Source organism: Urtica dioica, chromosome 2 (assembly GCF_054948205.1).
Source record: "Urtica dioica subsp. dioica isolate 48M chromosome 2, U.dioica_male_clone48M_v1_H2, whole genome shotgun sequence".
Lineage (NCBI taxonomy): Eukaryota > Viridiplantae > Streptophyta > Magnoliopsida > Rosales > Urticaceae > Urtica > Urtica dioica.
This window is the reverse complement of record NC_142757.1, coordinates 53,230,637-53,242,967: the sequence shown is the minus strand read 5'-3', so window position 1 is coordinate 53,242,967 and position 12,331 is coordinate 53,230,637. Positions and strand designations below refer to the sequence as shown.

Genomic DNA, 12,331 nt, shown 5'->3' with positions numbered 1-12,331 from the left:
TAATGAATAATTTGTGTAATTTCCCCAATAATAATAGAGCACCGGGTTTTGCAGATAATTGGGCCTACCGATCTATCCGAATTGGGTCTAGGCATGACAATATAATGTTGTTTTCACTTTTTAGGGTTTCGTCGCATCGAAGAAAACGATCGATTCGAATCTGTGCGGAGAATTAGGGTTTACAGAGCTCAACAACCAATCATGGTGAGACCGGCGACGATTTCCGACTCTTGTTCTTCTTCCGATTCTCTCTTTCTCTCTCTATATATATGTTTACGTGTTTATCTCTCAGGCGGATGTTGAACCCGAAGTGGCTGTGGCCGGAGTTCCGAAGAAGAGGACGTTCAAGAAGTTCAGTTTCAGAGGAGTCGATTTGGACTCTCTTCTTGACATGTCCACCGACGAGCTCGTCAAGCTCTTCACTGCCCGTGCTCGCAGAAGGTATTTTTTTTTTTAAAGCTTTATTCACGTGGTTTAAGGATTGTGTTGTTTTGTAGAATAAAAATAATGTATGTTTTATGTGATTTGTTTTAGGTTCCAGAGGGGTTTGAAGCGCAAGCCCATGGCTTTGATAAAAAAGCTCCGCAAGGCTGTAAGCTTTCCTTCAATAACTTGTCTGTAAATGACTTCAATGTAATGTTTGTTTTAGGAATTAGGGTTTCAATGAGACTGATATTCACGAGCCCACAGTGTTTGGGTAAGAGAAATGATGCTCTTGCTTTCACAAGGAATTATGTGATTTGTTGCTTTGTTTTTTTTTTCCTTTCCAATGAGACATGGTTCTGCATTGAGTTTAGGATTTTACTATAGGGTAGTTTTCTCATAATTAAATTAGGTACTTTTTGAATCCTATAATCACAACTAAGTGCCAAGTCCACGAGGCTCTGAAATTATTGAACCGGCGACTCTTAAGGTCTCAAGAATCACCCTTAACACTATACCAATCCCTTGGGGTTTGTGTTCTAGGTAATCTTTTGGATTGCTGATTTATTAGAGAAACTTAAACAATAAAAATCTCTGTTTGTAGATTATCTCTGTATTTGAAAGTAAATGAGTTTTGCGGATGTCCTTTTATTATTTCGTTGAAATGGGAAGATGGTATTGCGTCAAAAGGGGTAGTATCTTAATATTGCTACAACTTCATTATATTGCAGTAAAAAGTCGAGCCCCCCCCTTTTTTTTTTTTTAATTTCGTGTGATATAAATGTTGCTGCCCGATGATGATGTGAAACAGAAAAGGGAGGCCCCGCCAGGCGAGAAGCCAGAGCCGGTGCGGACCCACCTCCGCAACATGATCATCGTCCCAGAGATGATCGGAAGCGTGATCGGAGTCTACAACGGAAAGACCTTCAACCAAGTTGAGATCAAGCCCGAGATGATCGGACACTACCTCGCCGAGTTCTCGATCTCGTACAAGCCTGTCAAGCACGGTAGGCCCGGTATCGGAGCCACTCACTCTTCCAGGTTCATCCCGCTCAAGTGAAGACCTTGTCTCCGAGGAAATGTCAATCCAGTTTTTGTTTTTTTGTTTTTAATTTGTTGAGGTTATACAGACTACTGCTCCAATACAGTTGATTAGCTTCAGATTATTTTTGTTTGTGTTGAATGTTGATTGTTTTTTTGCCATGGGGATATACTGAGTTATGATGATGATTTAGATTACTTGAACCTGGAATATCTCTGTATTTACAATGTTGTTTTATGTGATATAAGATGCCAAGTATCTCTCTAAAAAACTGTGGATTTCATTTTAAAGTAATTTTTTCAGTGGATTTCATTTGTCGTACTCTATGGTCTCCGCGGCTTGGAACGGAGGAAGCTTCTTGGTACAGGAAGAGCCGCTGCGGAATGTCGCTACTACACAGAAAACTCGAGTTGCTTCTAGGAATGGCAATATTACCCGACACTCGCTAACCCGCTTGTTACCGATCTTGACGGGTTGGGTAATACCTGTTCAAAATGGGTTAACAGGTAAACGGGTATTGCCCGAATATATCATTACACCCCTTCAACCCGTTAATCCGATCCCGTCAACCCGTTAATCCGACCCGATAAAAATAATTAATAATATAACTAAATAGAAAAGCCTAGTTAATAATACACTGGAAGTTAAACACATTTTATTTAACATGAATAGAGAGCATGTATATGAATATGTATATGCATTATACTGTGGTTATATCTATATAAATATATATATATATATATATATATATATATATATATATATATTTATAGGTCTATATTATACAGTGTAATTTTCGTCTAATATTGTACTTTATATAAGTCTGAAGACGTCATTTAGTTTAATTGACTTTTTTTTTAAAAAAAAGGTTCCTTCTCAATGGGTTATGTAATTGTATAATTAGACATTTTAGAATAAAAAAATAATAAAAAAAAGCTGTAAAGGGTAATGGGTGCAAACTTTTGACACCTGTTACCCGTCCCGTTAGAAATAACGAGTTAACGGGTATATTGCGAAACGGGTACGAGTAACAGAATAGGTGAATCCGCTCACGATCGTACTCGTTGCTGGTCCTAGTTGCTTCTAGCTTTACAAAAGAAGACATGAAAAAATTTAGATCTTTTTCTTTGAATAAAGCACATGCAATAAGCTGTAGATGAAAGGCACATTCATATTGCTATGAGACAATAACTCATTTTAAAGCAGTTCGACCTTAAAAATTAAGATAAATCAGGTCTGCTACTGATCATCAGATACTTGATATAGCCTAAAACAATTTTTATAATACTTAATTTTACTTAAAACAAGCTGAAACAACATTTGATCAAACTTAAAATTTATATTTCAAACTAGCATTAAGGTTTTTTTTTCTTTTCTTTTCTTCTTCCTATTTATATTCACTTTACTGTTTTTTTCGAACGCCGGTGTTGGTCCATGTACCCTCTGATATTAAAATTATCAGCTACTCAATTGATCTTGAAATTGGTTAAATTTTTTGTCTCTAATATTTGATGTTTCAGTCATCTACGAGTATCTCGTTTTTTTCTCATAAAAAATATGATAATTTGGTAACTAGTGAATATATAATTGAGATTTGAGACAGGCACTAGATGAGGGCAAATATATTATGTCTTCTATTCCAGTACGTTACTAATTTCATATACAATTGACATAAAGTTTTTTATTTGTTTTTTTTTTTTTGGTAGGAATTTCAACTTCTGCCTAAACTAGCAAAGAGTCAGCCAATTGTGGATATAGCGAAGCTTCAAAACGCATCTTCAGTTGAGGAAGCACTATACATTGCTCGCTCATCTTTACAAGTCGAAGTCACTGCCCAAGTACCACACCAAAAAAAAAAAAAAACCAGACCCAATAAAATCAAATTCCCCAAAACTTTTGTTTTACAATTATTGTATCTTTTTTATTTTGTGTCACGCTCACAACCACGCCAATAATGTCTTTAGTGGATAATAATTAGTTGATCCCAAGGCTTTGGGTGATCATGTCGTTTAAAAGGCGTTTTGTTGTTTTCAGAATTTTTTTTTTTTTTTTGTTTTTTTTGTTTTTTTTGTTTTTGTTTAAAATTTTGTCATGAAGAGATAGACTTTGAGAGAGTTCCAACGTGGCATTAATGGAAATCGTAGATAAACAAAACATAGTATTGTGACCAACAATAAGAATTGTCAAATGAGATGATTCGTATGTTTTTCTCTCTTCTTTTTTAATCTATTTTGGCATTAATTCAACAAAAAATTAGCAAAATAGTCAACTTAAACGTTTGAGTTTAACAAAATAATCAACGTTTCGTAAATCTTAAAAAAGTAACCACTGCATTTTATTTATAAGTGTATATTTACAAAAATACCCATAAATAAATTCAAAACTTTTTGGATATTTATGAGTATTTTTTGTAAATATACGCATGTAAATAAACGTAAATAAAATATAGTAATTATTTATTTAAAATTTACGAAATGTTGACTAATTTAGAAAAACAAACGTTTAAATTGGCTATGGACACTTTATTCAATTGCTTGTGCGGATATATAACTTATCATGATGTAATGATGTTGTACTTTACATGATGAATTGATGTTTAGCTAATTAATTTCTTTTTTTGTTTTTAACTCTTTTTTATTTTATTTTTATCATTGTGCCCATTTACATATACGGACAAAATGAAGAAAAAAAAAAACTGGCTTTATTTAAAACTTGAAATGCGTACTAAAAAAAAAAAAAAAATACTTGAAATGCAATTTTGCAAAAGTTGGATTACCAAAGCTCATCTCTTTTGGTGGTTCTTCTAGGAATATCTCTATCTGAATTCTGAAGCATAACACAAAATTTCGTTCTGTAGCATATGTTTGTCGTTTCTCTTCTTTCACTTATTCTCTTTTATTGATCTGTTTGTACTTTGTAGTGACTATTTTAACATGTTACGATCCACTATATCGAATAGGAAAAATGCAGGCATTTCTGCAGTACACGACATGTCTTGTACGATTTTAAAAAGTCCATGAAAAATGGGTTCTGTCTGATTATTCAATGATAGAGGGAAATTATTATCATTCATCATTGTACATTTTGAAAATTTATCTACTCTTTCTCGTTGAGTGAAATATACAATTCATGTAGGTTTTGATCGGACTTGATTATAATAGGACTTTAGGTTGGCTACTACAAAGGGTCATTTACTCTTGAGAAAAAAAAAAATTGCTTTCAAGTTACAGAAAAACACATTTCTTAAATTATTTGCTATCCTTGAGAGTTGAGACCCTGAATGAGCTTGTAAATATTATAAATAATTCATTAAATATAAGAGAATAATTGTGTTATAGTAGATGAAAGTAAACATACAAGTCGCCGACTTGATGGAATATAAACCTTAATTGGACATCCATCGTATTTAATTAATTTTATAGAGGTGTTTTCAAAGAGGTTAGTCCTAGCCTATTATAAATATTTGTATCGATATGAATATATTTTTATTGATGCTGTAAGCAACCTAATTACTAGTTTTTGCAATTTTATTTTGAGTTTTGTCTATCATTTTTTTTCTTCTTTTCCTGTTCCCAACTATTATTGCCGACCTTATTTTTTCCCATGCAAACGAATTTGGCCCCAATAATTAATTTCATAATGTCCCTACCATAATTAATAATGAATGACAATAACCATAGTCCTTTCAATGGTCAGACAATAATTTTCTAAAAAAAGTGAACTTCCAAAACCCATTCAATATTGTTGAGAAATATCATTAGTTAATAAACTAGCTAGTCCATTGGGATTATATTTATTTTCGAGCGAGCGAGCGAGTGAGCTGTAACCCTCTCGCACTCCATTGGGCCGATATTAGGGTTAAAAGCATGAGGAGCCCCCAAACCCTTAAAATGGGTAGCGGCCGAAGGTACAGAGACAGCTTTTCCCGAAATAGGGGAGGCAGATCCAGGAGCAGACGAAAGGTAGGTTGGAGCCTCTTTCGAGCGAGCGAGGACACTGGAGCGATTTCAGGAGTCCGATTTCGAGAACTTCACGTGTCCCACCTTCTTTTTGCGGATGATAGCATGGTTTTCTGTCGTGCAATACCTGACGAGTGCGAGAGGGTTACAGACATTTTACGGACTTATTCAGAGGCCTCGGGCCAGATGGTGAACTTTCAAAAGTCCGATGTCTGTTTCGGTGCGGATGTCAGAGATGAGGAGGGTGAGGCTTTGGCTCAGATCCTAGGAGTTAGGAGGACGGAGTGTCATAAGCGATATCTGGGACTTCCGGCGTTCACTGGTCGGAAGACGACGGAGCTCTTTAGGTTTGTGAGAGACCGTGTTTGGGATAAAATTAAGAGTTGGAACGGCCTCGCCCTCTCGCAGGCCGGTAGAGAGGTTCTCATTAAGTCCGTCCTTCAGTCGATCCCCAGCTACGTTGCCTCATGCCACAAGATCCCGCTGCGCTTGATTAGGGACATCCATTCGGCGATTGCCAGATTCTGGTGGGGGGGGGGGGGGGGGGGAGGTGGGGGGGGGGGGGGGGGGGGGGGGTGGAACGGCGATGAGGAAGATCCACTGGTGCAGGTGGGAGGATCTCACGAGACATAAGTCAGAGGGCGGGATGGGCTTCAGAGATCTGGAGAAGTCCAACCAGGCCCTTCTGGCTAAGAGTGTCTGGAGGCTTCTCAGGAGACCGGATAGTCTGGTAGGACGAGTCTATAGGCTAAGCTACTTCCCTGACGGTGATATTATGACGGCTCTCCCTGGCTCTTGTAGCTCTTCCATATGGCGCAGTCTTCTTTGGGGACGTGAGATCATTCAGTCCGGTTCGAGATGGCGGATCGGGGACGGGGAGTCTGTGTTGGTCATGGCCGACAGTTGGGTTCCGAGGGACAGGCCTGCCACCTGGATTGATCCCCCTTGGATTCCCCCCGATATGCGGGTTGCTGAGCTTATGCGTTTCGACGGTAGCTGGGACGTCGATCTTATTACAGCGATGTTCGGGGAGGAGGACGCTGCGGCTATCCTGAGCATTCCATGTGGTGGTGAGGGTACTCCTGACGTGCGTCGTTGGCATTTCACTGAGAACGGAGAGTACTCCGTCAAGAGCGGCTTCCGTGTCGCGATGGCGAGAGCCAGTACTCCGATCGCCAGCTCTTCAGATCCGACGGTGATGGAGAAGTGGTGGACGAAGTTCTGGCAGCTGAGAGTTCCTCCTAAGGTGAAACTCTTCTGTTGGCGAGTTTGTTTAGGCCAGATCCCAGCCAGAGCAGTCTTAGCCAAGAAGAGGATCACCTCTGACGACAGCTGCCCTGTCTGTCAGGAGGCGAGAGAGACTTTTTTCCACGCGTTTTGGGGTTGCAGGTGGAACAGGAGAGTCTGGAAAGAGGTGGGCTTCAGCCACATTCTTCCGCCTTTCAGAGACGGCGATGTTTTCGACGCTATCCTCAGAGCGACGGAGACCCTTGAGGTTCGTTTCCATGAGCTTTTCATTACTATTATTTGGGAACTTTGGAACCACAGGAACAATGTCTTAACCGGGAGATCAGCTTGGAGCCAGCCACAACTTGTCCAGTGGACGGTGAGCTTCCTCGAGGAGTACAGAGCTGCTATGGTTGGAGAGACCCAGCCGAGCACGAGGGCGACTACGACCCCCAGATGGACCCCCCAAAGGGACGGGACCCTCTCGATTAATGTCGACGCGGCGCTTGCTCGCGACCGTGGAGGCTTCGGTGTCGGTTGTATAGTTCGAGACCACACCGGAGAGGTGATCGCCTCGCAGACGCTTTTCCGAGCTATGGGGTTCTCCCCCCAGCTTGCGGAAGCGTATGCTGTCCTCTGTGGCATAGAGCTAATTCGCAGTGTCGGTGGCAGGAGAGCGGAGATCCAGTCTGACTGCTTGGGGGTGGTGAGGTGGATCGACGAGGGCGCGACGCCTGCGACAGAGCTTGGGACGATCTTGCACCTCATCTTCAGAGAGGTGCGGGAGCTCGAGGTTTTTAGCATTATGCATATTTCTCGTCTTTGTAATGTTGCAGCTCATAACTTAGCGCGCTATGCGGTTAACCATCGCTCGTCTTCGACCTGACTGGGTTTAGTCCCGCCTTGTTCGGAGGAGGCCATTCGGACCGATGATCGCGAGTTGAGGTCCCGCACGGCCTCCTAGGGCCTTGTTGTTTGAGTTTGTTTGTTTCTTTACCGTTGGTTTCTGTTTCATTCTTATCTTTGTAACCACGGTTTTCCTCCGCCATACGTGAGAGCTTCTATGATATTTCGTGGCGCCGACCACGCTTCCTCAAAAAAAAAAAAAACTACGTCCCCGACTAGACTATATAGCATGGCTATTTTATCCATTTTACATCGTTTTTAAATATATTTGATGCATCGTATATATATGGTAACACTTTTAGCATTGTGAATACATTTCTGCGTTTCGTATAAAAGATAATTATTTATTGATCCAAAAAATAAATCATTACTATTACTATATGAGTTGCTTGAGAAAAAAAAAATGGCATAATAGCGCATATATACATAGAATTGAACATTAAAAAAAGACGTTGATTTTGAAACAGATTTGTAATAGAATATAAGCGTATAGCTCAAAAAAAAAAAAGTGAGGCATTTTGAGCAGCAAAAAACAAAATTCCCATTTTCTTGTGTGTAACTAAATAGTGATCTTCCTAGATTTAATTATTTATTATTAATATTTTTAGAAGTCTATAAATCTTACAAAGAAATTAATTTCTCTTTGGTGTTAGCGTTGTTGTGGTTTTTGCTGACATTTTGAGTATATACAAAATAATAGCTAACTTAATTTGTTTTCTAACCTTTTTAAGTACTAAAATTAATGAGCTAGAACATTCCACTTAAGATTATTGAGTAACTATAACAATTTCATGAGATTTCCTTATAACATGAATAGAAACCAAAAACGTTTATATTTAATAATGATGACAATAATGATAAGGATAATGACAAATAATGAATATTGATGACTACATAATTCGTTGATAAAGACGTCCCGCTTCTTTGCAGAAAATCCCTGTAATAGTAATTTGCAATCCATCTTTTGGGAGGTCCTCGCCAATGAAAAAGCAGTAACGGCATTTAATTGTTAAACATAAAACATTCCTCGTGATCATAATGTTTTGAATTTTAACCTAATCATATTTAACGAAGCCACATTGGCAATTGTATTTTAGTCATAGTTAGTTATTATTCATTAGTCATCTTATGGCAAGTGTTAAAAAAATGTCAAATAATTAGTTTTATAACGTGACAATTTAATTGATAATAAGAGCGATTAATTTTAATTATAAACAAAACATATTATAAAAACAATTTCGATGTTTCAAGCAAACTATATATTGTGACAATTTATGGCAAGTGATAAAAATGTTGTCAAATAATTAGTTTGATAGCGTGAAATTTTAATTGATAATAAGAGTGATTAATTTTTAATTATCAACAAAACATTGTATAAAAACAATTCCGACGTTTCAAGTAAACTATATAGTTAGAGAACTCGAATTTTAATATACGATTACACTATAAATAAAAAAATATTTTTTTTATTTATTTACGGTGTAAAATAAAATTAATAAATGAAATGAAAATGGTCATTTCTTACATTTTATTTGTCCTTTTTTATGTTTAGACTTTAGATGATCGATTTATTTAAATACATAAATTTAATAACATTCTTCAATATAGCGACGGAGCTAGCGCGTTGTTCCAGAAAATTCTAAGAGTCCAAAAAACCGCTTGACTTTTTCTCACCCCTACAAAGTTAAATAATTAATTCAACTCCACCAATTTCATTTTTCCTCATATCGTTTGTTTGACTCCGTTTATGTTCACGTAATATATTTCAAAAATTCCGGTTAGTTGCTTTCTTTGGCCTTTCCAATTCCTACAAATTAATTGTCTATTTATCTCTCTTTCACAAGCGAAAAAGTATTATTTTCTCTCTTTCTCAGAGCCTTCTTCTTCTTCTTCTTCTTCTTCTTCTTCAGCGTTTTATATAAAAGTCTTTCTCTTTCATTTCATCTTGGACTATCTTTCATCACTTCTTTGTAATATATATTTTTTCTTCTATAATAAACTCAAGAAGGTCTTTTTCAAGAGCTAAGCTTCTGAACTCAAGTGGAAAATGAAGGTGAAATTCCCTGAAACCAACTCTTTATTAGCTTTATATATATCTTATCAATTAAGATATATGAGTTGTTAGTGTTGAATTTCTTGGTAATTGCCTTCTTAGCTTCTTATTTATAATTCCTCTTCTTTATTGTTAATTTGATTGTGTGGATTAAGAAATCTATGATTCATGTTTGAAAATAGCTTTGGTAAAAGATCTGCTATCATAACATAAATTTGCAAAGATTAACAGAACCAATACTTTGTTATAAAATAGAGGACATATATATTATTAATTAATCTAATCAATATTGTCTATTTTCTCGTTGCAGAAAGTAGTGGTGAAATTGGATTTACATGACGACAAGGCAAAGCAAAAGGCTTTAAGAAAAGTCTCTTGCCTTTCAGGTTCGAAACCAAAGGCCTTTAAAATAAAGTTTTCATCTCAAAAGTATCATAAATTATAAAAACTATGATCCTTTAGATGCCACTTAAAATTCATCCATATAATAAAGTTTAAAGATTATTTTGTAATTACATAGATCACTAAATTATTTTGTAATTCGTGTTTCGATGTCCAATGTATTTGATACACATGTCAGCTACAGATGAAATATTCAAAATAAAATTTACTCATCCTAGCTTTAAAAAGGATCATAACTTTTCTTTTGGTACCTATCTTTTTCCACTTAATCAAACTCTTAAATAATAATGAAAAAAAAATATAAAATTAGTGTAAAGATGGTATTAAAATAAATTCGATTACCCTACACCAAATTTTTCGAGGAAAATATCTAAATTAGCCCACCAACCCCTAATAAATTAAATTAGCTAAATTAACTCTTTAGTTAAATTAATTTATTGAGATATTTTTTTTAAATAAAATGAAAATTGAGCTAAAATATTAAAAAGAACCAGTGAAATGACTACCTAAAACAAATTATTGTTATATAAAATTGTAGATGCCAGAGAATATGCTACAAAAAACCATGAAAAAAATACACTTGTTAATGTTCTTGTGTCTTTTGCTCACACAAACTTTTTTTTTTTTTTTTTTTCAGATTGAGTTCTAAAATTATATATAAAACATTTTTTTTATTAATAATAAAAAGAGCGTTCGTGGTGTGACATTATTTTTCTTATTATCATTAATTTTGCAGGCATTGATTCCCTTTCGATGGATATGAAAGAAAAAAAATTGACCATAATTGGGGCCGTAGACCCGGTGGAGATCGTCGAAAAGCTCCGGAAGTCGTGGTTCACAGAGATAGTCTCCGTGGGACCCGCGAAGGAAGAGAAGAAGGAAGAGGGTAAAAAAGAAGAACCCAAAAAAGAGGAGGCCAAAAAAGAAGGTGAAAAGCCTAAGGACGAGAAAGAACAAATAGCCGATCTTATCAAGGCTTATAGAGCTTACAATCCATACATGACACAATACTACCACGTCCATAGTATAGAGGAAAATCCAAATGCTTGTGTTATTTGTTAATTAGATGTCACGTAGCAATCCTTACATGTATTTTTTTTTTTTTGTACATGTTTTTGTGGGGTTTATTTGAGTATAAAATATTGGAACAAGAGGGATTTTTGTCAAATAAATGTATATATAGTTCCTTCTTCTTGCTCATGAAGATTTATTTGGAATTTTATGTGATGTATAGAAGACTACAGAGTATGAATTATTAATTGATGGGCCATGTAACTTTTGTTTTTCTGATTTTAAATTTACATGGATGGACCCAAATGTAATAAATTTGAGATTATTAATTATGGCAATTCCTCAATATTGAAAGTTTATTCAATAATATTGGTAGGTATTATAATTTTAAGAATATTTGAAGCATCGAATTAGAACTGGGCGATATTCATTACGTTGGACTTTAAAAAACCTCGAATAAGATGGTTGGGTATGATTATAGTTAGAAAAATGTTTTTGGGGCGGCGCAAAATCCAATGCGAGTATTTATTGAGAAACATTAGATACCTCATCCGAGTATTTATTGTTCATATAATGTCGATGTGCAACAATTTTGAGTCATACAAACATAGTATTTACATTTTCAGTACTCATACATATCTTTTCTTATTTCTCACATCTTCTCTCTTTCAGACTCCATGTTGAATTATACAAAGTTCACTAGAGATTAGGTCCGAGTTTTAACGAATGTGTCACTTGAATAGAAATGGAAGTTAGTCGGTTATTACAACTACACCACTCAAATGACATTTCTAATTACCTTGTTTGGAACGTATTTACAGTTGTGGCACACATATAAGATATGCCTAAATTCGTGTCTATAGTAAAAACGACAATTTTCCGAGCGGATGTGATATGCCTGAATTCATTTTTGTAATATTTAATTACAATTGCACCACTCAATTGAGAAAAAGTTGAAATCTACAAAACAAAACTACAATTATGGCCCTCAAATGAGATGCGCATGAAGTCTTCTGTGTTGTTCTTAGTTTTTACAACATCAATTTGTTTAGCTATTTCATTTTTTGGGCATGAAATCGAATAACAACATTACTATAATCCCTATTTTACAAACTAAATTCACGTTATAAATTTTATATTCATGTTAAAATTTGTTTTCTATCCTAGAAAAGAATTGCCCAATTCTTTATTTTTTTTACGTAGGATTAGATGTCAATAAATTGGGCTCGCCCAATCAGGATATGAAATATAGACAATTCAAAAAAATATGCTCTACCTGATATTATTTGGCGGAGATGATATTTCGAA

The 12,331-nt window shown here is 35.8% G+C and overlaps 2 protein-coding genes across 2 annotated transcripts; both read left to right on the top strand.

Moving 5' to 3' along the window:
* Positions 1-60: 60 nt before the first annotated feature.
* LOC149405630 (small ribosomal subunit protein uS19x-like) lies at positions 61-1,675 on the top strand. The gene is made up of 4 exons (XM_089607379.1): positions 61-204; positions 293-441; positions 535-592; positions 1,235-1,675. Exons 1-4 carry the CDS (start codon positions 202-204, stop codon positions 1,481-1,483), a joined length of 459 nt encoding a protein of 152 aa, XP_089463505.1. The 5' UTR covers positions 61-201; the 3' UTR covers positions 1,484-1,675.
* Positions 1,676-9,279: 7,604 nt separating this feature from the next.
* On the top strand, positions 9,280-11,382 carry LOC149405629 (heavy metal-associated isoprenylated plant protein 39-like). Its single transcript, XM_089607366.1, has 3 exons — positions 9,280-9,610; positions 9,921-9,996; positions 10,749-11,382. The coding sequence occupies exons 1-3, from the start codon at positions 9,605-9,607 to the stop codon at positions 11,072-11,074; spliced, it is 408 nt and encodes a 135-aa protein (XP_089463492.1). The 5' UTR covers positions 9,280-9,604; the 3' UTR covers positions 11,075-11,382.
* Positions 11,383-12,331: the final 949 nt, after the last annotated feature.

What these genes read in the sequence shown, in the direction of transcription:
- LOC149405630 (XM_089607379.1), top strand. An exon ending in ACTGCCCGTGCTCGCAGAAG is followed by an intron (nt 442 to 534) that starts GTATTTTTTTTT and finishes GATTTGTTTTAG; the next exon opens with GTTCCAGAGGGGTTTGAAGC. An exon ending in TAAAAAAGCTCCGCAAGGCT is followed by an intron (nt 593 to 1,234) that starts GTAAGCTTTCCT and finishes GATGTGAAACAG; the next exon opens with AAAAGGGAGGCCCCGCCAGG.
- LOC149405629 (XM_089607366.1), top strand. An exon ending in AAAAGTCTCTTGCCTTTCAG is followed by an intron (nt 9,997 to 10,748) that starts GTTCGAAACCAA and finishes TTAATTTTGCAG; the next exon opens with GCATTGATTCCCTTTCGATG.